This window comes from Genypterus blacodes, unplaced genomic scaffold (genome assembly GCF_046128005.1).
Source record: "Genypterus blacodes isolate CSIRO-AG114 ecotype Tasmania unplaced genomic scaffold, CSIRO-AGI_Gbla_v1 ptg000037l_1, whole genome shotgun sequence".
Classification (NCBI taxonomy): domain Eukaryota; kingdom Metazoa; phylum Chordata; class Actinopteri; order Ophidiiformes; family Ophidiidae; genus Genypterus; species Genypterus blacodes.
This window is the reverse complement of record NW_027466850.1, coordinates 811,466-835,879: the sequence shown is the minus strand read 5'-3', so window position 1 is coordinate 835,879 and position 24,414 is coordinate 811,466. Positions and strand designations below refer to the sequence as shown.

The window sequence follows — 24,414 nt, the reverse complement described above, 5'->3', positions numbered from 1 at the left end:
TCGTTGCTTTGTGAACATAACCAACTGTATGCTGGATAAGCCTTTCTGAAAAGCAGCAGGAATAATGTATAGATATGAGCCGCTTAGCCAGACTGGTTTGGTGCCAGTTTGTGGGGGATTTTGTGTGCCGTTAGTGTTTGCAGAGCAGAGTGGTTGGTGCTGCCGGCTCTCTGTGGACTTGCACTGAGACACGCAGTCTGCTAGCTTTATCAGAACCCCCCCCCCCCCCTGCTGTAATTGCAGGATGTTCAGCCACTTTGCATACGCATGCACAGATCGAGTTTGTCACACAGCTAACTGGGTGGCAGTGAAGACCTGTTAAGTAAACATGGCCACGTTCCTCACTGAAACACAGAAGCTCCCTGCATACTTTTTCATGCTTCAGCATATTTTACCACCACTGTTTGTTGGGACTATTAGTTAGAATACAGTTGGCCAAGTATTATGCAACTTCATGGGATTTCTCGGGAGTATTTGTGCTTGGAAAGAATTCTCTAAAGCCATGCAGGCGCAGGGTTGTTGATATCTGTGGCACAGGTCAGCCTGATTCCTCCACAGAGAGTGTGTTCTGTGTAATCAGACTGCTGTAATTACACCTGACACCCACAAAAAGCCACTCACTATAATAAGAGGGAGGAACCTGATGTGTATGCAGTGCTGACCAGCAATAGAAGGCGTCTGTGTGTAGTCATCAAACATGACTGGGTAACGTGCAGACACTTCTTTTAAGTATAGACTGTCTGTACTACCAAAATGTTACTCCTTTGGGTCAAAACAAGATAAACCATGCGATAAGAAATCAGAGCAGAACTACTAACTGTGTTTAGGGTTTCAGTGTTTTCGGACAAACCTTGTTTAAAATATTACAACTCATTCTGCTTTTTATTATTCTGTATTTCAGATCAAATTCCTGTAGTATGGAGGGGTTTAAAGAACAAATGGATTATGATTTTGGTCTGATAGGAACACCTTTTAACCATCAAACACCTCTGATGAGCAACTGCTAAGAACAGATGAGGTAGTGGGGATAAGTTGGGAGATGTCAGAGCTCGCTGTTCCTGCAACCAGACTATCAGAGTCACTACAGCCGACGTTTCCATCTAAACTGGGGCTTTTATAAATGGTCGCAGTGGCTGGATTAGTCAATAGAAGCTCTTTCTCCCTAATCAATACTGTGTCGGCAGTATCAGGATTTGTAAGTTACCCAATCAACCCAATAAGAAGGCAATAAGGGTAACTGTTCTCCAAGAACCACAAGGAGTCTTGACAGCTTGGAATATGATATTGGCAGTGGTTGCAATGAAATTCTTGATAAAATGGAAAAAGGTATAAATTGGGTCTTGCATCATTTTAGGTTTCCTTACAGTTTTGACCTGGTAAGCACAACGGTTTTTGTTGTCGTGCCCTGCAACATCTCTTCCTCTGCTCTTTTGCTCAGACATACAATTAAAGGATTGCCATAAACTTTAATAAACCACTATTACAGCTATTGTCTCAGATCAGGGGTTAGCTAAGGCCCGTCTGTGTCCGGCATTTCTGAGTCAGCGCCTTCAAACGTTGAGTCTTGACCCAGGTGATCCGAGAATAAAAACAGGCGGACCAGATAAACACTTCCTGTGGAAAACACATTTGTGACAAGAACGGACAAGCTCTTATTTCACAATATTGTTATGACTGCCATGTTAATCACTCTGGCTCTGTAGGTGTGTCATGTTTTATCACAACCACTATGTTAGATGCTGGTGTGCTTCCCAATATAATAATAAATATATATAATCAAAATAAAATATAATTAAAGTTTAGTTTTGGTTTTAAGGTTAGTTTAAGGTTTGTTAATGTTCCTTACAATATTCATCCATTCATCCATCACACCAAACCATTTACAGTACATGATTTATTTGTCTGAGCCCAATATCAACCACTAAGAGTCCAGGGAAAGGGAACATGGCTGCCTTCATATCATGTATTTTCTTATCTGTGGTTTAAAAATGTTCATCGTAAAAAGGTCTTGTTGACAGTGGCAGAGCTACATGAGCTACCCTTTACATTCCCCTTGGATGCAGATAAGATTAAACTCTGGTCTCTAAACATTGACAGCAGCACATGTCCTACCCGGTGGTGTGAGCGATGTAATGAGGCTGGCACCTTCCTTTAAGGTGAACATTTGATGTCTTGATCAAAGCTTAAACCATCTGCAGGCTAATCAGTATATTAGCATTACACAGTTGCTTGTGCCAACCATATTTCGGCAACAAGGACAAACCATGCAATGGAATTTGGGCCATAACAACAATGTAGCAGCAATCAAGTCAGAAATGTAATCTATAATGTGTGATCAAGTGTGTGTTTTGGTTATTCTGTCACAGAATGATGCCACCATTCCCACAGTAAATGAATAAGAGCATATCATTGCATATCATGTCAGCATGTCATTTTTCAAACTCAAAATAGACTCATTTGTTTCTCATGCAGGAACATGATCAGCATGTATCCCTCACAGACTGATAACACAGCTTTATGTTGCTCCATTAATCACCACCCTTTCCAGCAGACAGCTGTGGGAGGAAAGGGTGTATTCCACTGCAGACTGCATGTGAATCTACCTCACATATGCTGCACACACTCCTTTCATTTACAGACACAGATAGATATCTATCACACAATGTCTGGGTCACATTCTCACATCACTGCTGTGCTCAAAGGCAGCATGCATGCGTGAACCGAGCATGCCAACATGTTTACAGAATAGCACTGCCATCAAGCTTCAAGGCAAATGTGTGTTTCTGCGTTTATCCCATGCAGCACTATGCAAAAGAATATTGCCTAAACCGAGCTGTGAGAAGCAGATTTTCACAGTTAAAGCAGAGAGCGAGAGAGAGAGAGAGAGAGAGAGAGAGAGAGAGAGAGAGAGAGAGAGTAAGAGAGAGAGAGAGAGAGAGAGAGAGAGAGAGAGAGAGAGAGAGCTGTCAAAAACAACTTTCTGTTTGTGCCGTTTTTCAAAAGAAGGTCAAAAAGCTCAAGAATGGAAAAATCTAATGAATGAGGAGCAAAACGTATGCCAGCTTTAGTGTGGAAGGGGAGGAGATTAAATGTCAATCAAAGAGCAGAATCTGCAGGAACCCTGTGAATGACTGTTTCATGTTAATGAAGGCTTAAGCCTCAGAACGTATGAAGACCTCGCTGCTACATTAACTAATGACTTTCTCTATGGGAAAGTACAAGACACGCAACCTGACACACACTCTGTTTCTGAGAATATACAATTGGATAAAAAGTCGGGTGTTACCTAATGGTGTGAAGTTGTTCACGTCAGGTGAATATAGACGAAGGCAGTGGCAACATTTGAGATAAAACATTTGGTGGTTAAGACTTCCTGTTCTCTTCTAATGAACACAGTGATTCACAGATGATTTGAAGAGAACTCATCCATCACTTCTCTGTCTGCCTGTGAGTAACAGCAGTGTCCATCCTTCATCCCAACCCCACAACTCTCTTGCTAGTCTCTTCACTTTGCTTTTGGGGGGACAGGAGACTACAATTCACAGTTATGCTTTATTGGACTGACGGGACAGATTTCTTTCTGGTGTTTTATGGCCATTAGGAAGCACTGAGGCTTTTCTCAGCTGTTTCAACAGATTCCACTGCAGCAGATGTGACCGCTAAAAGGATTGTTGGAGGCGTGATGTAGCACTTCTCGGAGGATGTCACACTTCTGTCACACTTCCCACTGCACAGCAGGTAGATTGTGAGTTTCAGTCATAAATGTTAAATGTAATTCTCCATCATTTCAAAATGTTATTCAATTAGTAGATCTTTGAAGGAAAAAGAAAAGAATGTACTTAAGATGGGAGGCAGTTAGGGGAGTAAAAATACACCTCAACTCTAAGAGCAGGATTACTGTTCCATTTCAAAGCAGTGTGTGTGCCACAGCCGCACAATTGCAATTATGTTTCAAATAACTAGAATTTAGGTTTTTTTGTTAAAGACCATAATTTCTCCACAATACACATCAGGTTTATATCGGGGGGCATCGCTCTCATGCAGTGACATGTTTGTTTAAATTACACCAGGGAAAGGAAAAGTTTCTTCCTTGCATGTCGTGAGGCCAGCCTTTACACACACATTCACGAAGCCTCAGTTGACATTCAGACCTCTCCTATAATTCCTCTTTAACCTCACACACTGCAGCAGATAGTAATTACCGATATGAAACCTGCAGTAGAGAACAGAGCGTGTAATTAGTCTCCAAAACCAGGGGTACAACTTAGCAACCATCCGTCACTTCAAAGGCCCGCGAGGGAACAACACACTCTATGTTCCCTTTCAATCTCGGCAGAATTTACTCTCGTTCAGGAAAAAGCAAGACACATTAATGTTTTCCCAAGAAGCTGTGTTCAACATTCATGCCACCCTCCCCCCCCCCCTAAAAACCCAAACAAATCTCTAAACAGCACTGTTTTGAAGAAGTACAGCAACTGTGCTCAATAACAAAGTGATATGAAACAAGCACAGACTGAGATACAATGACAACATTCAACATCCTTCTCTCTTCTATTAGTAGTTTGTGCGTGTGTGTGTTTATGTGTGTGTGTATATAGCAGTGCTGGGAACAGTCAGAGCTGTTCCCTCTATCCAAACAACCGCCCAATCTTTATCAACTGACCCTGCCATGTCTGAGACCTGACAGCCCACAAATGATGATGAAGGCGCCACAAACTTACATCTTGGTTTGGACACCGTATGAAACATGGTGCTCGGTGTTGTGTGCATGGATCCCTGCCCAGCTCATGGGCAAGGGGCAGGGACAAGGGGCGTGTGGGCCAGACTTTACTCAACATTCACGACACAGGCAGCAATTTGTGTCAGAATGAAGTCAAAGTACATTCGGGTTGGAGGGAGGGAGGGGGGAAGAGAGAGAGAGAGAGAGAGAGAGAGATTGCTGCCACGTTTGTCTTCTTCAGAATTGGACTTGAACGCATGAATGCCAAGAATGAAAGACCACGATTTGGAAAGACAAAGTTATACTCCTGGCATCAGATGAATTTAATGATGATACGTCACTACCACTTCACTTACCTCTTCTAACACTTAGTAGAATGGAATAATTGTCTATTGCCTAACGCAGTCGCACCGTTTAGATGTGTTTATTTATGTCCCCCATACCAAAGTAGCAGAACTAAAGTCCGCTCCGTTATACCTCAAACGCATCATTGTCTACAGTTGCAGTATGCAAACCAACTCTAATCCTAATGCGGTCGGCGTGCAGGACAGTGTGACGTTTAGACGGAGAACTCACCCAGCAGCAGCAGTTTCACTTCTCTGGCCGCCTTCTCTCCATCTTCTCGCAGGTTTTTGTCAATCATTTTAGACCTCTCGGCCGCGGCTTTATCTTCCTGACTAACTGTACAGCCCATGTTTCCCAGTGCTCGCTTCAGGTCTGCTGCTTAGTGGAAAATATCACCAGAGAAAAAATAAAGGATATCAAAAAAAGAAAGCGTAGCGCGAGTTTCAGCTGAAAAAGTGTGGCGACTTCCCTTTTTTTTTGTTGGCGAGTGGCGGAGGGAAGCTAAATCATAAAACAAAACGATTTCCGTCAGAGAAATGAGACTTGGCAATGACAAAATTCCCCAAGACGCGTTTGTGGTCCAATCGAAGGGAAGTTTTTCCAGCAAGCGAGAGAGAAACTTTGAGAAACTTCTTTTTTGAAAGGCGACTGACTTTTACATCCCACAGGACAACATGAGCACAGGTTTAACACACGAAAACGCCACGAAGTTGAGGAGGAAAAAAGTATTCCAGCTGTTGAAAAAGCGAGCGGACGGATTCCTGCCTCCGGTTAAGCTACCGAGGACACATTAACGCGGCCACTTTTGGTGAAAAAAATGTCTATTTCTCCGTCTTTCTACTTGTTTTTGTTGGCGTATCTAAAACCGTTGCGCATTCTTAAACCCGCGTTGAGATTTATCACGTTTGAAGCCACACCCGTAGCCGCCGTGAAGTTCCTTACGAGCCCAACGAGAGCTTGAGTTGACACACAGCGCCGTCAGATCCCAACTCTGCCGCACGGCCAGCCTCATGAAACAAAACGCCCACTCCCGGCGCATCATGGGAAATGTAGTTGATACGGGGGGAGGGGGTTTGTTCGTGCCTTCTCGGAAATGTCGCTATTAGCATCCGATTTTATACGAAGTTCAACCCCAAACGAAATGGAAATTTAATGTCACGTTCGAATAAATTGTATTAGTGCCTATAGCAACAACCTAGAGACAGTAAACAACCTTACAGTATTTCATTGTTCATGTTCATGTGGTGTTCTACAGTTCTGATACCATTTCCCACCATCCTATTCTATTACGTATTCTTGTGGAATTTTAAATTACATCATGATTTTAAGGTATGAGTAATAAGCAGATACTTCTTGAAATCTTAACATTACATTACACTACAGGCATAAGCCCTGAGGGGGGATATTCTGCGGCTGAATGTTCGTGTCATAGCTCGATAGCGTCACCTTGTGGACTGATTCCCCAACTGCTTCAAAAAAAATATCCAACGCACTATAATTTTACACAATGTTTACATTTTTCTTTCTCAGAAAAATATTTTTTATTTTTATAATTTCAGTTATTTTTTCTTTATTAGTATTCTGGAGTATTTTATTTTACACAATTGTGTCGTTTTCTTTGAGCAACAAAAAACTAATTAAAGCAAATATTATAATTAAATTGTAAAGTTAGAAATAAATTATAATAATACATCGTTAATCAAGTTAATTAAAGGGAAACGAACACCAAAAATGTGCTATAAATAATTAACCAGTACAATTACATACATGTCAGCCCCGATTCAATCAGGCCTTGTTCGATAACAAATGCTTGCTTGAACTTTTATGAACTGTCCCATTTATATTATATTGCCTACAAATAGTTGAGAGACTCTTCAATGTATGATCAACAGTTTCCAAGATTTTTATGATCCCTGGAGCACAAATGGGGAAAACCTGTCTGATGCTTGGAAGGTCATTTTTTGGAGAGATGAAAATTCTAAAGTTCTGTTATCTCATTATCTTTATTGCAACAATGTTTACAGTACAATAACTGCCAGTGGCATATTAAAATATATAGAGATACAAGAAAATAGACATGAAGGACAAAAAGGTTTAAAAGCAGTTTGAAAATGATTACATTTATATTTTTAATCAGACTAAAACTGTAATTGCTATTTACATTATACAAACTAGATATGCATATAGAATATAAAGGGTATACATTTATATACATTATTTATAAATGCTGGCTGATGTCAATATTTAATATGTTACTATTCAATCATACACATATCAATAAATCACAGAGAGAATGAGGATATAAGACTATCACACTAAATAGGTCATGAAATATCATCCTGTATCAGCCACTAACACAGTGTATCCCCTCTCCAAGTTGCCTTTTTTTAATGTACTTGAGGTTTTGAAGTCTTTTGTATGTGTGCACCATTGAAAACAATCACTTCATGACACCGTCCTTACTTAAACAAAGGTGTTACTCATCTATTTTATACATACAGTCAAATACTGAGGCCTTGCATTAGTTCAATCAAACAAACACAACACCATGTTAAGCCCCCAGTGGCTGATTCAGGCGATTCAGGTCACTCAGTATACTGATACACAGACAAACAGATCCATAAACAGAAAGAAAAGGGGGTTTGTTGTGTACAAATTGACAAGATTAGACAATAGTAAAGAACTCTTACAGCACGCACTGTACACAGTGGGCAGGGACACCGAGCTGGCTAGTAACTCCACAACAGTAGGCAACTGTGTGCCAACAAGCAACAAGGATATTAGAAATGACCCCAACTATGTCACTAATGCAAGACTACAAAATACAAAAATCAGGACAAAACAATCCAAAATGAACGAAGCATCTTTCATTCGCTTCACGCAGACATTGAGTCCGATTCAAATGCTTTGCGCGAAGAAGGACTAAACATGAAGCTTCCATCTCTAAATGGAGAGTGGGATAAACACTAAATACACTTCTGATCTGAGTATAGGTCCAAGTTTACCAATACAATGCATATACAGTAGATTATATCATTCAAATACAGGGGAGCTATGTTTTCTTTTTAAATAACACAGATCATTTGAAAAAGCATCGACAGTGCTCCCAAATTCAGATTTTTATATAGATGGGCGACCAGAGGAGGAAAGAAATCATAACAGGGGGTGTTTTTTAGAGTAAAAGGTAGAAGCATAGGAAGGTTCACTTAAGTGTCACTTCAGGTAAAGTGTAAGAAGACATCCGTATATCATATTATACCAGCAATACTGCTCATTGTCTCATCATCTACACAAGATTGATTAAGCTTTTAGTTACACACAGGGACATACCCCCCTTTTACATGACATCTATTAATCTTACCAATGATTTGATGTTTATTAATGGCTACCAAGAAGAAGTTGTGCTTATCTAAAAGAAAGTGCTATTGCTAACCATCAACCTCTCAGGATTGTTGAAGAGACAGTGAGAGCGTGTGTACGACACATTTCATTTCTATAAGGGATCAAGCTTGTGCTGGACACTGAAGTATTTACAGACGCTAGATGGTTCCTAATCACTCAATGTAGTGACCCTGTGGTTTTGTACATATTTTGGTTATCTCTCTCTATTTTTCCATTTGCTTTTTCTGAAACAACACAACCAAAAGTGCCCTGTAAAAAATATCATCCCTGCTGTAACACTGGCAAGCAACTGTCTAATATCAAGTTAGTTATTATTCATTAATCAAACCATTATTTACCGATTTCGTCCAAACTGGGTGAAACCGTTACATTGTGGCGCCGACGCAGATCCGGGGAATATTTAAAATCATTGCTTAACATTAGTCAGATAGGTTTGTCCTTAACGTCTTCAAAAGCAATACAATCACAACGACGCAAATCAGGCGTGTTTATCCCACGACAGACAATCAATGGGTGCAGTTTGGTGCGGACCTGGATACAAAACGTTTACTGCTTCTGACAAATAAAGCAATTACTACTATAGCTGTTTCTTTCTCTTTTTTTATGCCAGTTTATGATTAGAATGAGACAGAATCTGTATCAGCTTCTCAGCCTTGGTGGCAGTATAGTGGTGTGCTCTAGGTTTGATCAGTGCAAAGATCAAGATACAAGATCCTCAGTGCTACTTTAACGGTAATACTGATAAAGTCACTCTCCTTGTGCTGTGTCCTTCTTGTTGCAGTGAGTCTTGTAACTTGGCCCGCCTGACAAGACACCTGCCCTCTCTGACACACCCAGCGTCTCACTGAGCCCTAGCTGAGGATCCTCTACGTTCTCCACACTAAATACTGAAGCGGGTGAGGTTTTCATTCAGTAGAAATTAATATTAAAAAATATACATCTAGGTTATACTGTCAAGGAATGCTGTGATAAATGTGCTTTAAACACTGAGCCACATACGCAGTGTGGATCCGCCCCCCTGGCTCAGAGATAGAGGTGTGACCGTTACCGTTGCCGACCCAGCCGTAAATAAACTGCAGCGGCGTGAGGGAGACGAGCAAAGAGCAAAGAGAGCACACTGCAGCCACCTTTCTTTGTGTTCTCTGTGGCAATTTTTGTACTGTCATTTATGCACAGATGTCGTTGCTCCGATAAGTACAAATAGAATAACAATATACTTTAAATCATATAAAGAATTGGATATCATTCTATACATTTCAGTTATGAGTGTGGCAGATTTTGTGCAGTGGGTGTGTGTAGGTCATCTTGTTACAGATGGACAGGATAGACAGATGTAAAGACAGTGCCACCTTGGTTTACATCTGTATATGTCCTACATCCATCTAACAAGGCACAGCCACAATAAGAGTTTGGGCCTATTAGTGAATTTGCTATTTAATTCATCAAGAGATTCCCCTGGCCTGCATGTGCTGTCACCCTTTGGCTGGATGTGCAGTTTAGCTGAATAGAATCTGAGTCATATCTACTGCAGAGGGACAGAGTCTTCCTCAAAGTCAAGACTCCCTCAGCAATGATAGGGCATCATCACTATCGACGTGTGAGCCAAAGCAGAACGTTACGACACAAATCTACAGTAAATATCAAACCTGGAATAACAAAAAAAAAAAGGGTGTGGTGTCTAGTGACCGCTGCTGGCTTTGCTGGACCCTGACGTCCAGTCGATGAGGATAAAGCTCAGGCTCATTATCATAAACAGGAACCCAACCCCGGCGAAAATGGCAGCCTGCAGGAGAGGAGGAGTGAGAGAGAGCGAGAGAGAGAGTGATGCCATGGAAAGTTTCCTGTTGGCTAAATGTAAATACTTTCTGATACTTTCTGAGATGTGCGACGTCTCACCATGATTTTGGGAGCTGAGCGCAGAGGCTCCTCTTCTTTGGGTACAATGCGGATGTAGAAGATGGCAGGGAAAATGAAGATGAGACAAGGGGCAGATGTGGCGCCTGGAAAGCAAAGGAAAGCAAAAAGATTAACCAATAAGAAGGAAGGCAATAGTTCTGGAAATTGTCTGTCATCATTAGGAGTGAAAAAGTGCCATTGTCCTGCGATTGGTCTTACGTACCGATGATCCCAAAGATGCCCAGGATGTTGGGGGCGAAGATGACCAGCAGGTTAATGAAAGTCAGCAGAACAATGGCGATGGCAATGTGGCGGGGCCAGTAGAACGTCTTGTTGGGAAACAGCATTTGCTGGATGGCTCTCCGTACCTGATCACAACAAAAGAAAGCAACATATTAACAGAAGGTCATTGTTTCACGGTGAAATATAATTGTAAGAGTAAATCTGTCAAATACACGTGCTGCAATCTAACTTACAGGGAAAAGAACAATAGGCACAGTAAGTGTGACGGCGGTGAGGACGGCCACGCGCACACACAGGATCAAGGTGTCGTACGGGTCGATGCGGCTGTAGGTGTGGAGCAGCTCAGGTTCCACTTGACCTGGAGACAAACACGGGAAAACAGAAAGTAGGTACAAAGATGATCACATCCCTGGAAGAACATCTGCTTCTACTATATCAACCAGCAATAATCATTTAAACTGCTGAGGAAGAGGAGTAAATTGGCCTTGAGTAAATTGTAAAGTGTGAATTACATCAGTAGTTCAAGATAAATAGTCATTATATGAATGACCACTAGAGGGCGGAATCACACCACAGTGCTGCTGAACGGTCCAGACTGACTCTGGGTCCAGACTGGGATTCAGGCTGAATATTGTGTTGGTGTGGAAACAAACCATCAAAATAGTTACAAAATGTGCATTCGTGACCGTTTACTCATTTAAAGCATAAATAAATTGAGAAGCAAAATGAGGCAGCGCAGCATAACAATGAGAGAGAGAGAGAGAGAGAGAGAGAGAGAGAGAGAGAGAGAGAGAGAGAGAGAGAGAGAGGGAAAGAGAGAGAGAGAGAGACAGGTAGGTAGGTAGATAGATAGATAGATAGATAGATAGATAGATAGATAGATAGATAGATAGATAGATAGATAGATAGATAGATAGATAGACAGATAGACAGATAGATAGATAGATAGATGGATGATTGAATGGGAGGAGGGCCAGGCCTCACCATAAAAAGTGAGGTATCCAAACAGAGCAGCCAGGAAGTACATGCAGTACATGACTGCAATGGAGATGTTGGACACATGCTGCATCTTTTTCTTGGTGGGACTGAAATAAGAAGATATTGCCATGTGATGTCACACACAAACATACAGTACCCACACACATAAACACATATCACAGCATCAGGGCTTCCTTTGTGCCCACAGGAATATGCATCAAAGATTCAATACACCATTCCACTTAATATTCTAAAGCAATTGCAAAGCAGGCCGGATAATTTTAAACAAACCAACATGCTACATTGTACAAGCAGTGCCAAACGCAGCTCAAACTAAACTGTAAGCAGTGAACGTGACTTGGTTATGATCAGCCGAGCACAAAGCAGACACAATAGTGTTTCTCTTTGCCGCGTAATTGATGTCTTTGCCCGATAGTAGACAGGAGCGTTCCATCATATGAACATACTTGCGCAGCTCTGTGTAGATGGGCAGGACCTCTGGGTGGCACACAAAGGCGAACGCCAGGATGGGGATGGTGTAGGCCGTCTGAAAATCAACCCCAACAGGTCACCATAGATACAGCAGCGCCGTCCCAGACGTCTAACCACCAACCTCGCATTTTACTGCTCATTACTCCTTCAGACACATCACAGAGAGCTAATTGTTTCCTTGTGATTAACTTGGACTTGGCTGCAGAGCCGCATTATTTAAGAATGCCTTATTTGTAAGCTGCTAAGAAGCAGGGATTGATTTGATTCGCCTGGACTGGGTTTTATAAGCATGAGGAACAGCTAGTTATACTTGCTCATGTACTATAAAGTGAAATAGTTGCTCAAGGTTGACAGTAGTTCACTATCAAATAAATGGAGCCAACTGGGGTATTTCAATAGCTCGGTCCTTTTGTGTCGGCAGTCATTGTAAGTGAAAAATGAGGGCACTTAGAGAAATGCCAGGGCTTTCCCATTTCACTCATTACTAAGTTCTTTGGTCCTCAGAGGGCAAATGCCACAACCTCACTACCATAAAACGCCAAAGCCGGTTTTACTCCTGTGTTAGAAGGACTAAACAACTCAGGCACCTCCAAACTCAGAGCCTTACATGAGTCTGAGCCCATTGTCTGTGAGTAACCGCTTGAGAGAATCGCAAATCTCTGTTTTGAATGTAGTGAGTGCTGCTACAGACCAAGTGTCCATGCTGCAGAGAGGACGTGGTGTGTGTACATGCTGAGGATGACTATGAGATCAGTGGGTGGCTGTCAGGGGCCATCACAGTGAAGGTGGATTTGAAAATCTGATGGTATAGCATGCGTGAACATACTTGTGGGTTGAGGTTGACCATTTTGGGAATACAGGCCGGGTCCACCTCGCCGCCAAGATCTGTGACATTGACACTCAGACTGCTGACATTGACATGAGAATAAAAGTCGCGAAATGGACAGGGGGTGTTGAACTTCTTGTAGATGACCTGTAGAGAGCAGAGAAGCACAAGATCAACCACAGAGAAAAGATGTGGGACACAGTTAGCATTCAGACACACGGCACAGAGGGAGACAAAGACGAGGAGGCAGAAATGCATGGATTACAGCTCACACAGCCTAAACTAGGTCAGAACCGACACAGTCTGGAACTGCAGCATACAGTCCAAACACTAGTCAATTGGAATGGGCAGAGGGGAGAAGGGAATACTAACGAGCCGGTGAGAGGGGGAAAAACAACTGGTTACAGGCTGATCTCAGTGTAATCTCAATGCTTTCTGTAGGCAAGAGGCGAGACATGATATCGACTTCATGTATGGAGAGTAAGATCCAGAGGACGTACTGAAATGAGGAAGAAAACCATGCAGCTGAGTGAGAAGCCACTGGTGTATCCCAGATACCCTGCAACACAAGGACAATGAGAGAGCTCTGGTCAATGTAGGGAACGCTGACAGGAGACGTCAGATGTGAGTGACAGATGCGGGACAGCGTGGCAGGTAACACGAGACAATATGAGAGGAGAGAAGGAACAAAGAGGAAATTCTCATAGAGACAGGAAAGAAAGAGGAGGTTTACTCCCAAATATCCTTTAAATACAGAAAATCATTCGCCTTATCTAAAGTATCTTTGTTGGAGTTGCGTCTCTTTGTAACGGCCCAATAAAAAACATGGAGCTACACGAGGGGTCAGGCCGGCAGAGCGTTTAGAGAAATGATTATTCATCCGCAGAATGTAGGTTAAGCCCTGATGCTGATAAATAAACATCTGCCTAGACCAGGTGCCCTTGAGCAAAAAGGCCCAATGAGGTAAAGAGGTCATGTTGTGAAACTGATCACAAGCAGACAAAGGTTTAGAAGAAGTACAACATTTTATTTACATGATTCCAATCTGACATCTTACACTTTCACATTTAATGCTAGATCATCATTTCTTTCATTAAGAATTCTTTCCATGTTGATTAGAGATTAAACCCAATGATCCCAAACTCACCAAGCTGTTTCATGAGAGCCAGCGGCAGAATGACTGCGATAGACACGATGATCACGAGGTAGTTTCCGTTTATGTACCATTCACTGAGGAGAGACAGAGAAACACAAACACACACCCAAGAATTACTTCAACCAAACACCCCCACTCAATCTTAATCCCAGCCTGTGCCGGGGATTGATCCAGACCATGCGGGAGGTAAGTGTCAATAGAGAGTGTGTGTGTGTGTGTGTGTGTGTGTGTGTGTGTGTGTGTGTGTGTGTGTGTGTGTGTGTGTGTGTGTGTGTGTGTGTGTGTGTGTGTGTGTGTGTGTGTGTGTGTCTGTGTGAGCGAGGAGCTGCATATAGACACGACGGTGGAGGAGGCAGAGCCGCCAACAAAGGGTTTATCACACACACCTCTTGTCGTTTTATTCACGCGTGAGAACAAATCAAAATGTTGTCATTAGAGTGTAAAATCTATAAACCAAAAATAAACACCATCACTTCTTATCTTAGACTGTAGCTCTGCAGATTATTACAGCCCGACTGGATGACTAACCGGCTTGTCTGGTCGCTGAATTGCTCTTTGTTTTGGTCTTTTTTAGCTGGATCGACCACAGAATAAGTCATTTATGATAACAGTTGTTGTTATTGAGTAATACGTCACATTACAACAGATTCTATTCATGACCTCCAGTGGAAACAGATTCAAATCCTCCGTATCGCAAGGAATCAAAGCACCTGCGGTTGTGCTGGAGGAGATGAATAGGAGTGTGAGCACGTGGTTACTGCCTCACGTGCAGCTTCGTCTTAGGGGGGGAAAAAAAAAGAAAAGAAGTGTGAGCTATTTTTGGATGTGCACAGCAGGAGTGATTAATTTCACGTCCTCTATACGGGGAGAGACTGCAGGGATGCGACGTGTGGATGCTACAACACGCCTCGCAGAAGACACCGAGACCTTCAGCTATCCTGTAGTCAAAGCCTGCCATCTCGAGCTGCCTGGCCATCTGGCCCTGTGACCACGATCCACACACACACACACACACACACACACACACACACACAGATGCATAATCACGTACGAGCACAAACAGTGTCGAAAACCTGATAAGTAAATATTCACAGAGAGAAACAAACTAACTACTCTGTGCTGACATACCAGCAGTTCTCTGATAGGCTGACCGGTTGAACAAACATGTGCGACAACACACAGACAGACCTTCGGGTGTGTATTGATTGCAAAAGTCTGGACAGCTCACATCCACTGGCACAACTCTGGATATATGCATGGCCTTTTCTGGTATTATTTACTATTTTTAAGGTATAAATTAAGTTTTTCCTGATAAGAGTAGAGATATTTGGTGTGGCTGCTTTCTCTAGCTTTACTTTACTTACCAACAATTATCAGGACACAAGCCTCCGCCCTTGTTTAGGCTATATAATGCCAATATTTGCTGTGTAAATGTTCTCAAAATACTAATACTAACACTTGGAACCTATCATGTCCACGTCCAGCCCTGCAGTAAAGATGTCTGATGTCTTTTGCTCAGCCGGAAACAAAGAAGAGACACCAGAAGCGGCGCGACGACACGATGCAATCCAACAGAACAACACCACAAACATTTGTTGCATGTTGCTGCACTGCATTCTATTGTGAGGTGTTTGTGTTGTTGTTGCTGTTGTTGTTGTGTGTATAAACCAACACCCACTGACGAGAAGAAATCAATCTCAAGACAATCCAGTTTGTCTTTAATCCTTCCTAACGCAGCGATTGTTAACAGCAGATACGGAGTACCGCTACACCAAGACCAGGATGTCAGTGTGTAACACATCTCTTAGTGAAGCCACTTAAACACACACTGCATTAACAGCATATGAGCTGAGCAGACAGGGTTTAGTGAGACATTTATAAGCAAATCAACACACCCACTCAATTCTCTCCACACTATTAGACGGACAGAGGCTCTAAGTAGGGTAAAGGTTGAGCGAGGGTGGGCGGGGGGGTCGAGGGAGGGAGGGACGGGGGGTTACATCGCACTTCCAATTGCGCGTTGTTTGTGCCTGAAGCCACCTGCACTAACCAGCGATATCCTACGGTTTACGTTTGTTGCTCTGGAGTCTAGCTGTGTTTTGAAGTGTGAGTGTCTCTCGGTGGCCGCGCTGCTGTCCTCCTCCAGGTTCACCTCGCACAGCTGTTCCCTAGCCAGCTGCTCAGCGCATCGGCGGCACCCGGGCCTGCCAACTGGCGCGGCCTCACAGAACGCTTCCATGTGCAGCCAGTGTAATTGTATGAGGTTAAGACAGAGCTCTGGTGATAGCACTGAGATGAGTTATCAACCAATGCATTCATGTGTGTAGTCTTTATCTCTCGTGCACCAAACTACTCACCCTGCAGGATTATCCACCTTCAGAAAGGCCTGGATGACCAGAGGGAACTCGTACTTGACTATGTACAGGTAACTGGACATGGCTGCAGAGGGGGGGGAGGGACAGCAGCATCAGTAAGCAACAATGTACACGCAAAAAAAACATCCATCCAATCACAGCACAGCACTTGACGACACCTCCATAAATGTGTATGCATGAATGTGTGTGCAGATGGCAGTGTGTGTGTGTGACATCGTCCTCACCTCCGATGTTCTGCAGCGTGATGGCAATACCTGCCGCCATCTTCCCCGGGGTCCCAAAGGCCCTGTAGCCCAGCTGCTCGTACGCTCGGATACCTGAGATACAAACGCCAGATCACATCTACAGCACATCACATCATCATCATCATCATCATAACGAGGTCTGATTAGTCCTTCCTGCATACATACCGACAATACCAGAGGACTTTAGCAGTAAGTGGATGGAATATGAGGAGAGGACGGCCACGACTGTAAGGAGAACCCTGAAACAAAACAGCAAAAGACAACATTTTAATCATCCTTATCATATTAAGGGTCTCTGATTCCTCTTTTTCCATGACATTTCCCCCTGTACATTATACTGTAAGGTATTTATACAGCTGCAGCACAGACACATGCTTGGTGGATGCGTGAACATGGATTGTAATGGAAGAGGCGACTCCCCGCGGCTCCTCTGTGCCCGGGGCTGTGACTCCAACTGAGGAGAGACAGCGGTAAAATAACCACACACACCAGATGGATGAGGTTAAAAAGAAAGATTCACTGCAGAGCTGAGATTGACCGGATGAAGGACAGGCAGCGGTGCTATTAATAGTTCCTTTCTTCGTCTTTACAGTGACTCGTCTTTACGGTGACTCACGCTGCACACTCAGGCTTCAGATTATACAAATTGTAGGCTCTTCTACCTCATTCTGCTCTCTTATATCTGGGTAGAATGTTGGCTCAGGGCTGGAGCCAGTTGCAATTCTGGCACTGTGACTCACCGATTAAATCTCAGCCTTCCCAAATTGCTGACAGGCTCAAACTCGGCCATCCAGTCGATTTCAAGCCAGTCAAGTCTCCATCGTAACACATCTACATTCACACGCCGTTAAAGCATTCGGACAACCGTAGGAGAGGCGGCAGGTGGAAATGAGATGGGAGCTAACGGATCTCTTCACAGGATTCTTGAAGAGGACAATGATGATGTCGCAGACGCAGACATTTGTTGCATCATTTTATCCCCGACAACATTTAAGATCTGCTACATGTTTGGTTTGCAATGATCTCATCTTTGGTAGGAATGATATCAACGGAGGCCGTGAAATAGCATTATGGCTTTACTTCATTGAGTGAGAAATGAAAATCCATCTCTAATGTGATCAAGCAGAACTACATCAGCACACTCTGTTCCCTGCTGTAAACGGTGCTTTGTTTGGGGGCCTCTTCATCTTGCACATATCTCCTAAGCTCCATGAAGTCCTCCTCCATCATTTTAGAAGACGTCTGAAAGGCTGAGGCTTAAACAAAAGCTTTAATGTTTACTAATTTGTCTTTATTTTACGGGGGGGAATTCTTTGAAAAGCATCATAATTCTAAGAATGCGTGTACTGGGACCGACCCGCCGCAGGTTCTTCTGAATAGAGCCCCTGATCTACAGGCCTCTACGCAAGTCCACCTCATTCCAACTCTTTCCAACTTTCAGCTTCTTTTCCTGTTACTGTTGGCAACCTTTACACTCGCTCTCCGACACACACACACAGACAGACACACACACACACACACACACACACACACACACACACACACACACACACACACACACACACACACACACACACACACACACACTATCGCTCTTGCTCATTCATTCACACTATTCCTCTCCCATTTTGAATGACCAGGCAGCAAGTCTTTCACCCCGACTTCAACTCTTGGCGGGTTGACACTTTCTCTCTTTTTATGAGCGGAGGGGAAGAATGCGGGGCTGACTTGGTGGTGGAGGACTTAGCCCCGTGCGATGGCAGTGGGAGGACAGATCTGCTGACGGTCAGACAGACTGACACACTTGGGCCGCTGAAGTTGTGCTCGCGGCGTTCCACCCCACTGCATTCCTGCCCAGACTGGGGCAAGTGACCCTGATGAAGACTCACACACAGGCCAAGAGAAGTGACACAACATAAACAGTGGAGAATTTACAAACTGTATTTAATATAATGTTGAATATCTAATAACCTTGAAGCGTCACGTTTTGGTTCCCTGCGTACAACAGGACCAAACTGCCTTTACTTAACCCTTTCGTCCAATAACATAATGATGCGATAAACAGTGTGGAAAGGAGTTGTAAGTCCTCACTGGAATTTCAGAGAAGTGCAGCTGGATTGTATCAATGTCTGCTCCACATAAAGCAACGAAACATATTGGGGGATAAAAAATCTACACTCAAATCTCTATGTGGTTGTAATATGATAGACGTTACGTTATTTGATTTAACTATATTGTATATCAAGATATTATCAAAAGTCTAAATCCTAATGTAAACCTAGTATTGCTACTTTGACTGGCGCTGCTGCAGTGGTCAAGTGAGTTCATGCCCTCATCAGCGGTCAGCGATTACATAAGAGTGAACTTTGATGGCTCGAGGGTCATAGTAGTCCAGAGAACTCACAGTCAATGAATGGAAGGCTTCATAATGTTTCATGGTTGAGCTGTGCAGAAGGTGTCCTCAGTAGGCGACTGGGTCAGTGTAGAGAATGAGAACAACCTACAGAACTAAAGTGCAGCACAATGGGGCTATTTTTGTGGTTTGGGTTTAATTTGGCACCGTTTTGGCAAAGACACAATCGTTCCATCTACGATAGGACCATCTTTTTCGCTGGGTTGCATTTCCTTTCATGCCACGGAGTTCATTTCAGCTCCCGAGTGTCGGAACCAACAACATATCTTGACAACAGCAGACAGCCTAACACAAACACCAGTCACAACTCTCGGATCAAAATAAGGAGCTTTCTCTCTCTCTCCTTCTCTCTCTCTCTCTTTCTTTCGTTGTGCCTCTGTGGGCCAAGAGCTCAAATCAAGTCTTTGAATCGTACTTTAGGGTGGCCAAAGGCGTCTGACATTAAATTCCCCCCAGATTAATTTACCGTTTAATAAACAAACTCCCCGTACAAAGAGAACATCAAGTTTTCCACCCGAGTAACAAATCCAGTCATGTAAATATAAAAATCTTCCATGACCCTTGACCGGAGCTCTGTGTCGCAAATCTTATTCTGGTTAATGAAATAAATGACGCCGCCTTGAAATGTTCTAATAAAAGCAGCATTATACGAGCTTACTGGGGCACAAAAGGTGTTTGATGTTTTACAGGGAAAAACTCTGGTCTCAGCCAGATCCGGTGCCAGACAATTTGATTCTAACACCAACTGGATGAGGTGTCAGAACAGTGGGGGGAGGAGGAGGGGAACGTGTTGATGCTGCCTGTACTATCTGGTGAGAAAACCTTGTGGAAGAACAACCCGGATTATTATGAGAGAATGAAAGTGGATCTATCTAAGAGCTGGAGAATACAGAAGTGCAAAAATGAGGACTGGGAAGTCTGAAGAGATCCATCAATGCATGAATATGTCAAATTTATGTTCTAAACTGAACAGGTTTTGAGTTTGATTCCACCTCTGATTGCCGTTATGGATCCATTGTTGTGTTTGTTTGCATAACATGGATGCACGCTGGCCTCTGTGATAGTGAGTGTGTGTGTAATTAAAGTAGTACATGTTGTTGATTGCATTCATTTGTTCCTGGATGCTAAACGAATCTAAAAAAAGGATCTAGAATGACAGCTAGTAAAGTGTAAACAGGTCAAGAGAGATGTCATCCTGTGCTGTATTCTATCAACACGCCAATATGGCAGAGAGAGCCGAGGCGTGATGTCACATTCTGCAGCCTTATTAAGAGGTAGGAATGTCTTCGCGCTTGATTGATTTCTTGTTTTTGATGGTCGTAGGCCGACAAATCCCTTGAAGCAGCCGGTGACGTCAGCAACTGATCTCTGAGAGCGGTCGGTGACAAAGCCCTCTGACTCCAGAAACTAGGTTACAAGACCTGTCATACTATAGGGGGAGGGGGGGGGGGTCTGTTATCATGCTGTCCAGGCCCTACTCACTATATAGCATCACACACATACGGTGACGGGAAGTAAACAAACCCTACAGATATGTTATGCTTAAACAGGGAGGTGCAGAGGATCAGAATACTGCTTTGGTTCTTGTTGTACACAATTGTCAAACACAGTATCAGAGTCTGTCTCCTTCATTAGAATGCACTGACTTATAGAGCAATGATGCCATTTTCAATACGCTATTAATCTGTGCACCATTAACATGTTAAACAAATACTCCCTGCATCATCATCATCACTTACACTGTCATGAAGAGGTTCTGCTGCTTGGTTGATACAAGTCGAGGCAATTACAATACCACGCAGTTCAGATCTCAAGGGGAAAGACGAGCAAGTGAGTCAGACGCTGTGTGTGTGTGTGTGTGTGTGTGTGTGTGTGTGTGTGTGTGTGTGTGTGTGTGTGATTCAGCTCTCACGCTTCCACATTCAAATCCACTAACGTGCTGATATCAACTTACAGAAAGAGGATGACCCCCGTGTTGGCCATCGCATAGGCCAGTCCCAGGATTCCGCTCCCCATGATGGCGTTGCCCAGGTTGAACACGGACATCCCAAAGGAGGTTTTCCCCTCAAACTGATATCAATGAAAGGAAAGAGGAAGAAACGAGTTACGACAAAGTTTTGAATATTTGACATAAACCAAGCTCCTCTTTTTGGTGGGAATAGCTCTGAATATGTACACACACACACACACACACACACACACACACACACACACACACACACACACACACACACACACACACACACACACACACACACACACACACACACACACACACACACACACATTGAAGAGGAATAAGAAAATGAGCCTCTGATTAGATGCCAGATTCCCTGACAGGAAACTGTTTTTGCTTTATTTGACCTTTTTCCAATATTCAGGATTAAAAACAGAGGAATTACCGGATTCCTGTGAAAATAATGAGCCAATGAGCTGCAGACATTAGGGAGCATGGTGGCTGTGTGTGTGAACTCACGTCTGTGAAACGTGTGGTCTTCTTGTCCTCCATGCTGGATAAGAACTCCTGGCTCTCTGCACGGTTGGCGTCTGCGTTCTGGTTTCTGTGGGGACTAAGAACACAATTCTTATAAGGACATGAGGACGACAAAAGGAAGCAAAGCCATTAAAAGAACAGAGTAAAAAGGTTGCAGGCAATATTTCTTCAACCGAGCATCAATCTTGAGTGTTTAACACCGCGTCTGCACAGGAAACACACTTCAGTTTAGCGCATTAACATTCTCTGCTGCTCACATACATACCTGGCATTCTGGGCACTATTGGGCACAGTTTCTCTACAAATCAGAGTAGAGAGTAGAGAGACGCCGTCCAACGCCAAGTGAAAGCATAAAGTAGAAAAACACCCTCAGTGATGATGTCATAGGAACAATAACAGCGTCAGAGTTATACCAATACACTTTCATACAAAGAAATATTGTTATACTGCATCCAGTCTCTTATCCAACACTTACAAAGGAGACCAGTGCCTTGCTCAAGGGTATTTCTAGAGTTACAATTGCTGCCTCTCATATAGGACGCGTGTAATTCCAGGTAAATCCATTGTACACGCTCCTTGTTTCAGCAGATGAGGACGATGAGGACGATGATTGTCCTGTTAACAATGTGGGACGCATGAGGGGGGGTCAACATGTGACACCTCCAGTTAGCGGCCGCTCATCCCTTCTCCTTAAACGCGGCCTTTCAAGCTCAAACTGACCCGTTTCGCAGTTTCAGCCAATGAAACATCAACAAGGGCCTGTTTATACTGCAGCCACACTTCAATTGAAAAATATTTTGCATTTATTTCCTTCCCGCTTAAAGCTTAAAGGGGCGGCTCACTTCCCCTACCTCCCCCCCTTTCCTCTGCTCGCCCTCACTTCAGCTGAGGACCTTTCAACGCGTGGTGTTTTTGCTGCTACAAAGCCGCGCTAGCTAGCAGTCTGTGTGTGATATGAACACACGTGAAGGTGAGCAGGATGTCGACTGAATAAGCCACAGAGCTATTTTCTATTTTAACTCAACCTGCAGCTGCTAATTGCGCCGCCGCTCGACGTGACGCCTCGGTGGAAGCAGCGGTTTGTACTTTCAAGCAGTTTTTCGTCGATAACTGGGAACAACAGCGGCTGATTTTGAGGCAAAGTTACGCAAGAAAAGAGAGAAGCTCCTGTGTTCGTTTTGCTAAATTTCCTGCTACATTTGTATCATCTCCTTAGGAACACACTCACTTTTCGGTGGCGTCTGCAGATGGCGTCTTGGCTGCGATCTCCTCCCCGGGATCGTGGCCTTTCCCGTTAGGAATGGCGTTCACCTCGGCGGCCCCGGTTTCGGCTGACCCGTCCTCGTTCATGTCTGAGCTGACGCCTTGCTGTGTGGGTGAGGAGGTTTCCAGTAAAACGTCTGCTGACGTGTGAGAACGTCTGGAAGTTTTTTCGAATCTATGAGGAAAACATCACAGATAATTAGATTAGACAAACTCCTCCCTTTGTCACAGATTTAAGGCAGCCCAGAGGTCAGAAGTACAGTGTGAAATCACGCGTTTGAGCATTTAAGGAAGTCTGACCACTGACCACTAGGGGAGCAATAGAGTAATGTTGTGTGTCAAATTTGCAGAGGACCAAAGTCGACACGAAGGGGAGCAAACTAGTCCAGTCCTCCCCAGAGAACTCCTGTCGATGCTTGGGACTGGAGATGACTTTGCTATCTTTAAAATGAAAGAAGAAATCCAGGACACTGATAAAAGACAGATAGGAGGAAAGATAAATGAGGTGCGCCACCCTGAGGCCATTCTCTCACTCACTCTAGCTTCAGTCGCTGTCTGATCAAGTTCTAAATTACTTTCTGTGAGACAATTGAGAATTTGAATGAATGATGCCTGGGAGAAATGAGAGAAATGCATCTTTTCCTTGCGCTCACACACTTTCTCCAGTCTCCCAAAATACAACCGCCACACAGTAAAACTGTAGAAGGGATACTGATCTGTAATTGACCCATAACAGACGAGGTTATGCAGAGGAAATGGAGCACTCAGTTCAGTTTGACACACTGGGCTTTGCCTCAGACCCAAAGCATTCTGTTGTGGGCGTTGTGCCAGCCAGCTGTTGTTTAGGGTCCAAACAGGCCCCTGTGACATGGATCTCCTTGGAAGCTGTTGGCCAAAGCACCCTATGGTCACCATGAAAGAGCTCCATCACTATGCTGCATAAACAGCAGTGAAGTGTATAAGGGAGAGCGCGATGTGGGGCCGCAGAGGAGGAACACACACAAACGATTGAACCGCCACGGCTGACATAAAAGGAGAACCAGCTCGGACCAGCTCCCATCCAGTTCCAGCCCTCTTTGTGCGGCCGTGTTTTTCTGCTTGTCACTTTCCTCTGGGTTTCCTCTTTTGGTGAAGACGAGTTGAGCGCAGCGACAATGCTCAGGCTTCTCTATACTACTACTGCTGGCAGCCGGCCGCTCAGCTGTCCCCTCGCTTCCGCTTCACAGCTTTTCCCTTTGAAACGCAGCTTTTTGTGATATGATTTTAACACCAAACATGGGATGGAGGTGAATAAACTCTGGGCTCCGTCTTAGCAATCCTCTCAACCTGTCTTACCAACCTCGTTGCTGCGAGCCTCGCCGCACAGCCGGACCTCCTCTCTGTCTCTGGCTAAAGCCGGGCAACGTGGTTGGCCAGCAAAGCACAGTGCACAATGGCACATGTTGTGCGGTTTCCTGGGAACAACTCGGAGAACAGTGGTAGTATTGTGCCAGGCGTCATTATACTGCCGGGGCCCCCTTGGCCGCGGTTCGCCGGGCCACTTGAGGGGCTGAAAAGGTATTTCAC

The 24,414-nt window shown here is 43.9% G+C and overlaps 2 protein-coding genes across 2 annotated transcripts in view; both read right to left on the bottom strand.

The window, feature by feature from the left end:
* Positions 1 to 6,056, bottom strand: part of LOC142996263 (guanine nucleotide-binding protein G(i) subunit alpha-2-like) — a 41,005-nt gene extending 34,949 nt beyond the window's left edge. The window contains exon 1 of the mRNA XM_076147197.1: positions 5,297 to 6,056. Within this exon, the coding sequence (XP_076003312.1) occupies positions 5,297 to 5,414 (118 nt within the window). The 5' untranslated portion in view covers positions 5,415 to 6,056. The remainder of the gene's footprint in view (positions 1 to 5,296) is intronic.
* A 1,146-nt stretch (positions 6,057 to 7,202) lies between these two features.
* On the bottom strand, positions 7,203 to 23,009 carry LOC142996193 (sodium-coupled neutral amino acid transporter 3-like). Its single transcript, XM_076147093.1, has 15 exons — positions 22,814 to 23,009; positions 21,568 to 21,661; positions 21,046 to 21,161; positions 16,844 to 16,917; positions 16,658 to 16,750; positions 16,416 to 16,497; positions 14,050 to 14,132; positions 13,403 to 13,461; positions 12,903 to 13,049; positions 12,052 to 12,131; positions 11,591 to 11,691; positions 10,840 to 10,964; positions 10,587 to 10,731; positions 10,364 to 10,467; positions 7,203 to 10,250 (listed from the first exon to the last, which is right to left on the bottom strand). The coding sequence occupies exons 1-15, from the start codon at positions 22,933 to 22,935 to the stop codon at positions 10,146 to 10,148; spliced, it is 1,530 nt and encodes a 509-aa protein (XP_076003208.1). The 5' UTR covers positions 22,936 to 23,009; the 3' UTR covers positions 7,203 to 10,145.
* Between the last annotated feature and the right edge of the window lie 1,405 nt (positions 23,010 to 24,414).

What these genes read in the sequence shown, in the direction of transcription:
- LOC142996193 (XM_076147093.1), bottom strand. Translation starts at nt 22,935, where the DNA reads ATGAACGAGGACGGGTCAGCCGAAACCGGGGCCGCCGAGGTGAACGCC. An exon ending in CACGCTGCAGAACATCGGAG is followed by an intron (nt 16,498 to 16,657) that starts GTGAGGACGATG and finishes CCCCCTCTGCAG; the next exon opens with CCATGTCCAGTTACCTGTAC. An exon ending in TGGTTTTCTTCCTCATTTCA is followed by an intron (nt 13,050 to 13,402) that starts GTACGTCCTCTG and finishes TGCTCTCTACAG; the next exon opens with GTCATCTACAAGAAGTTCAA.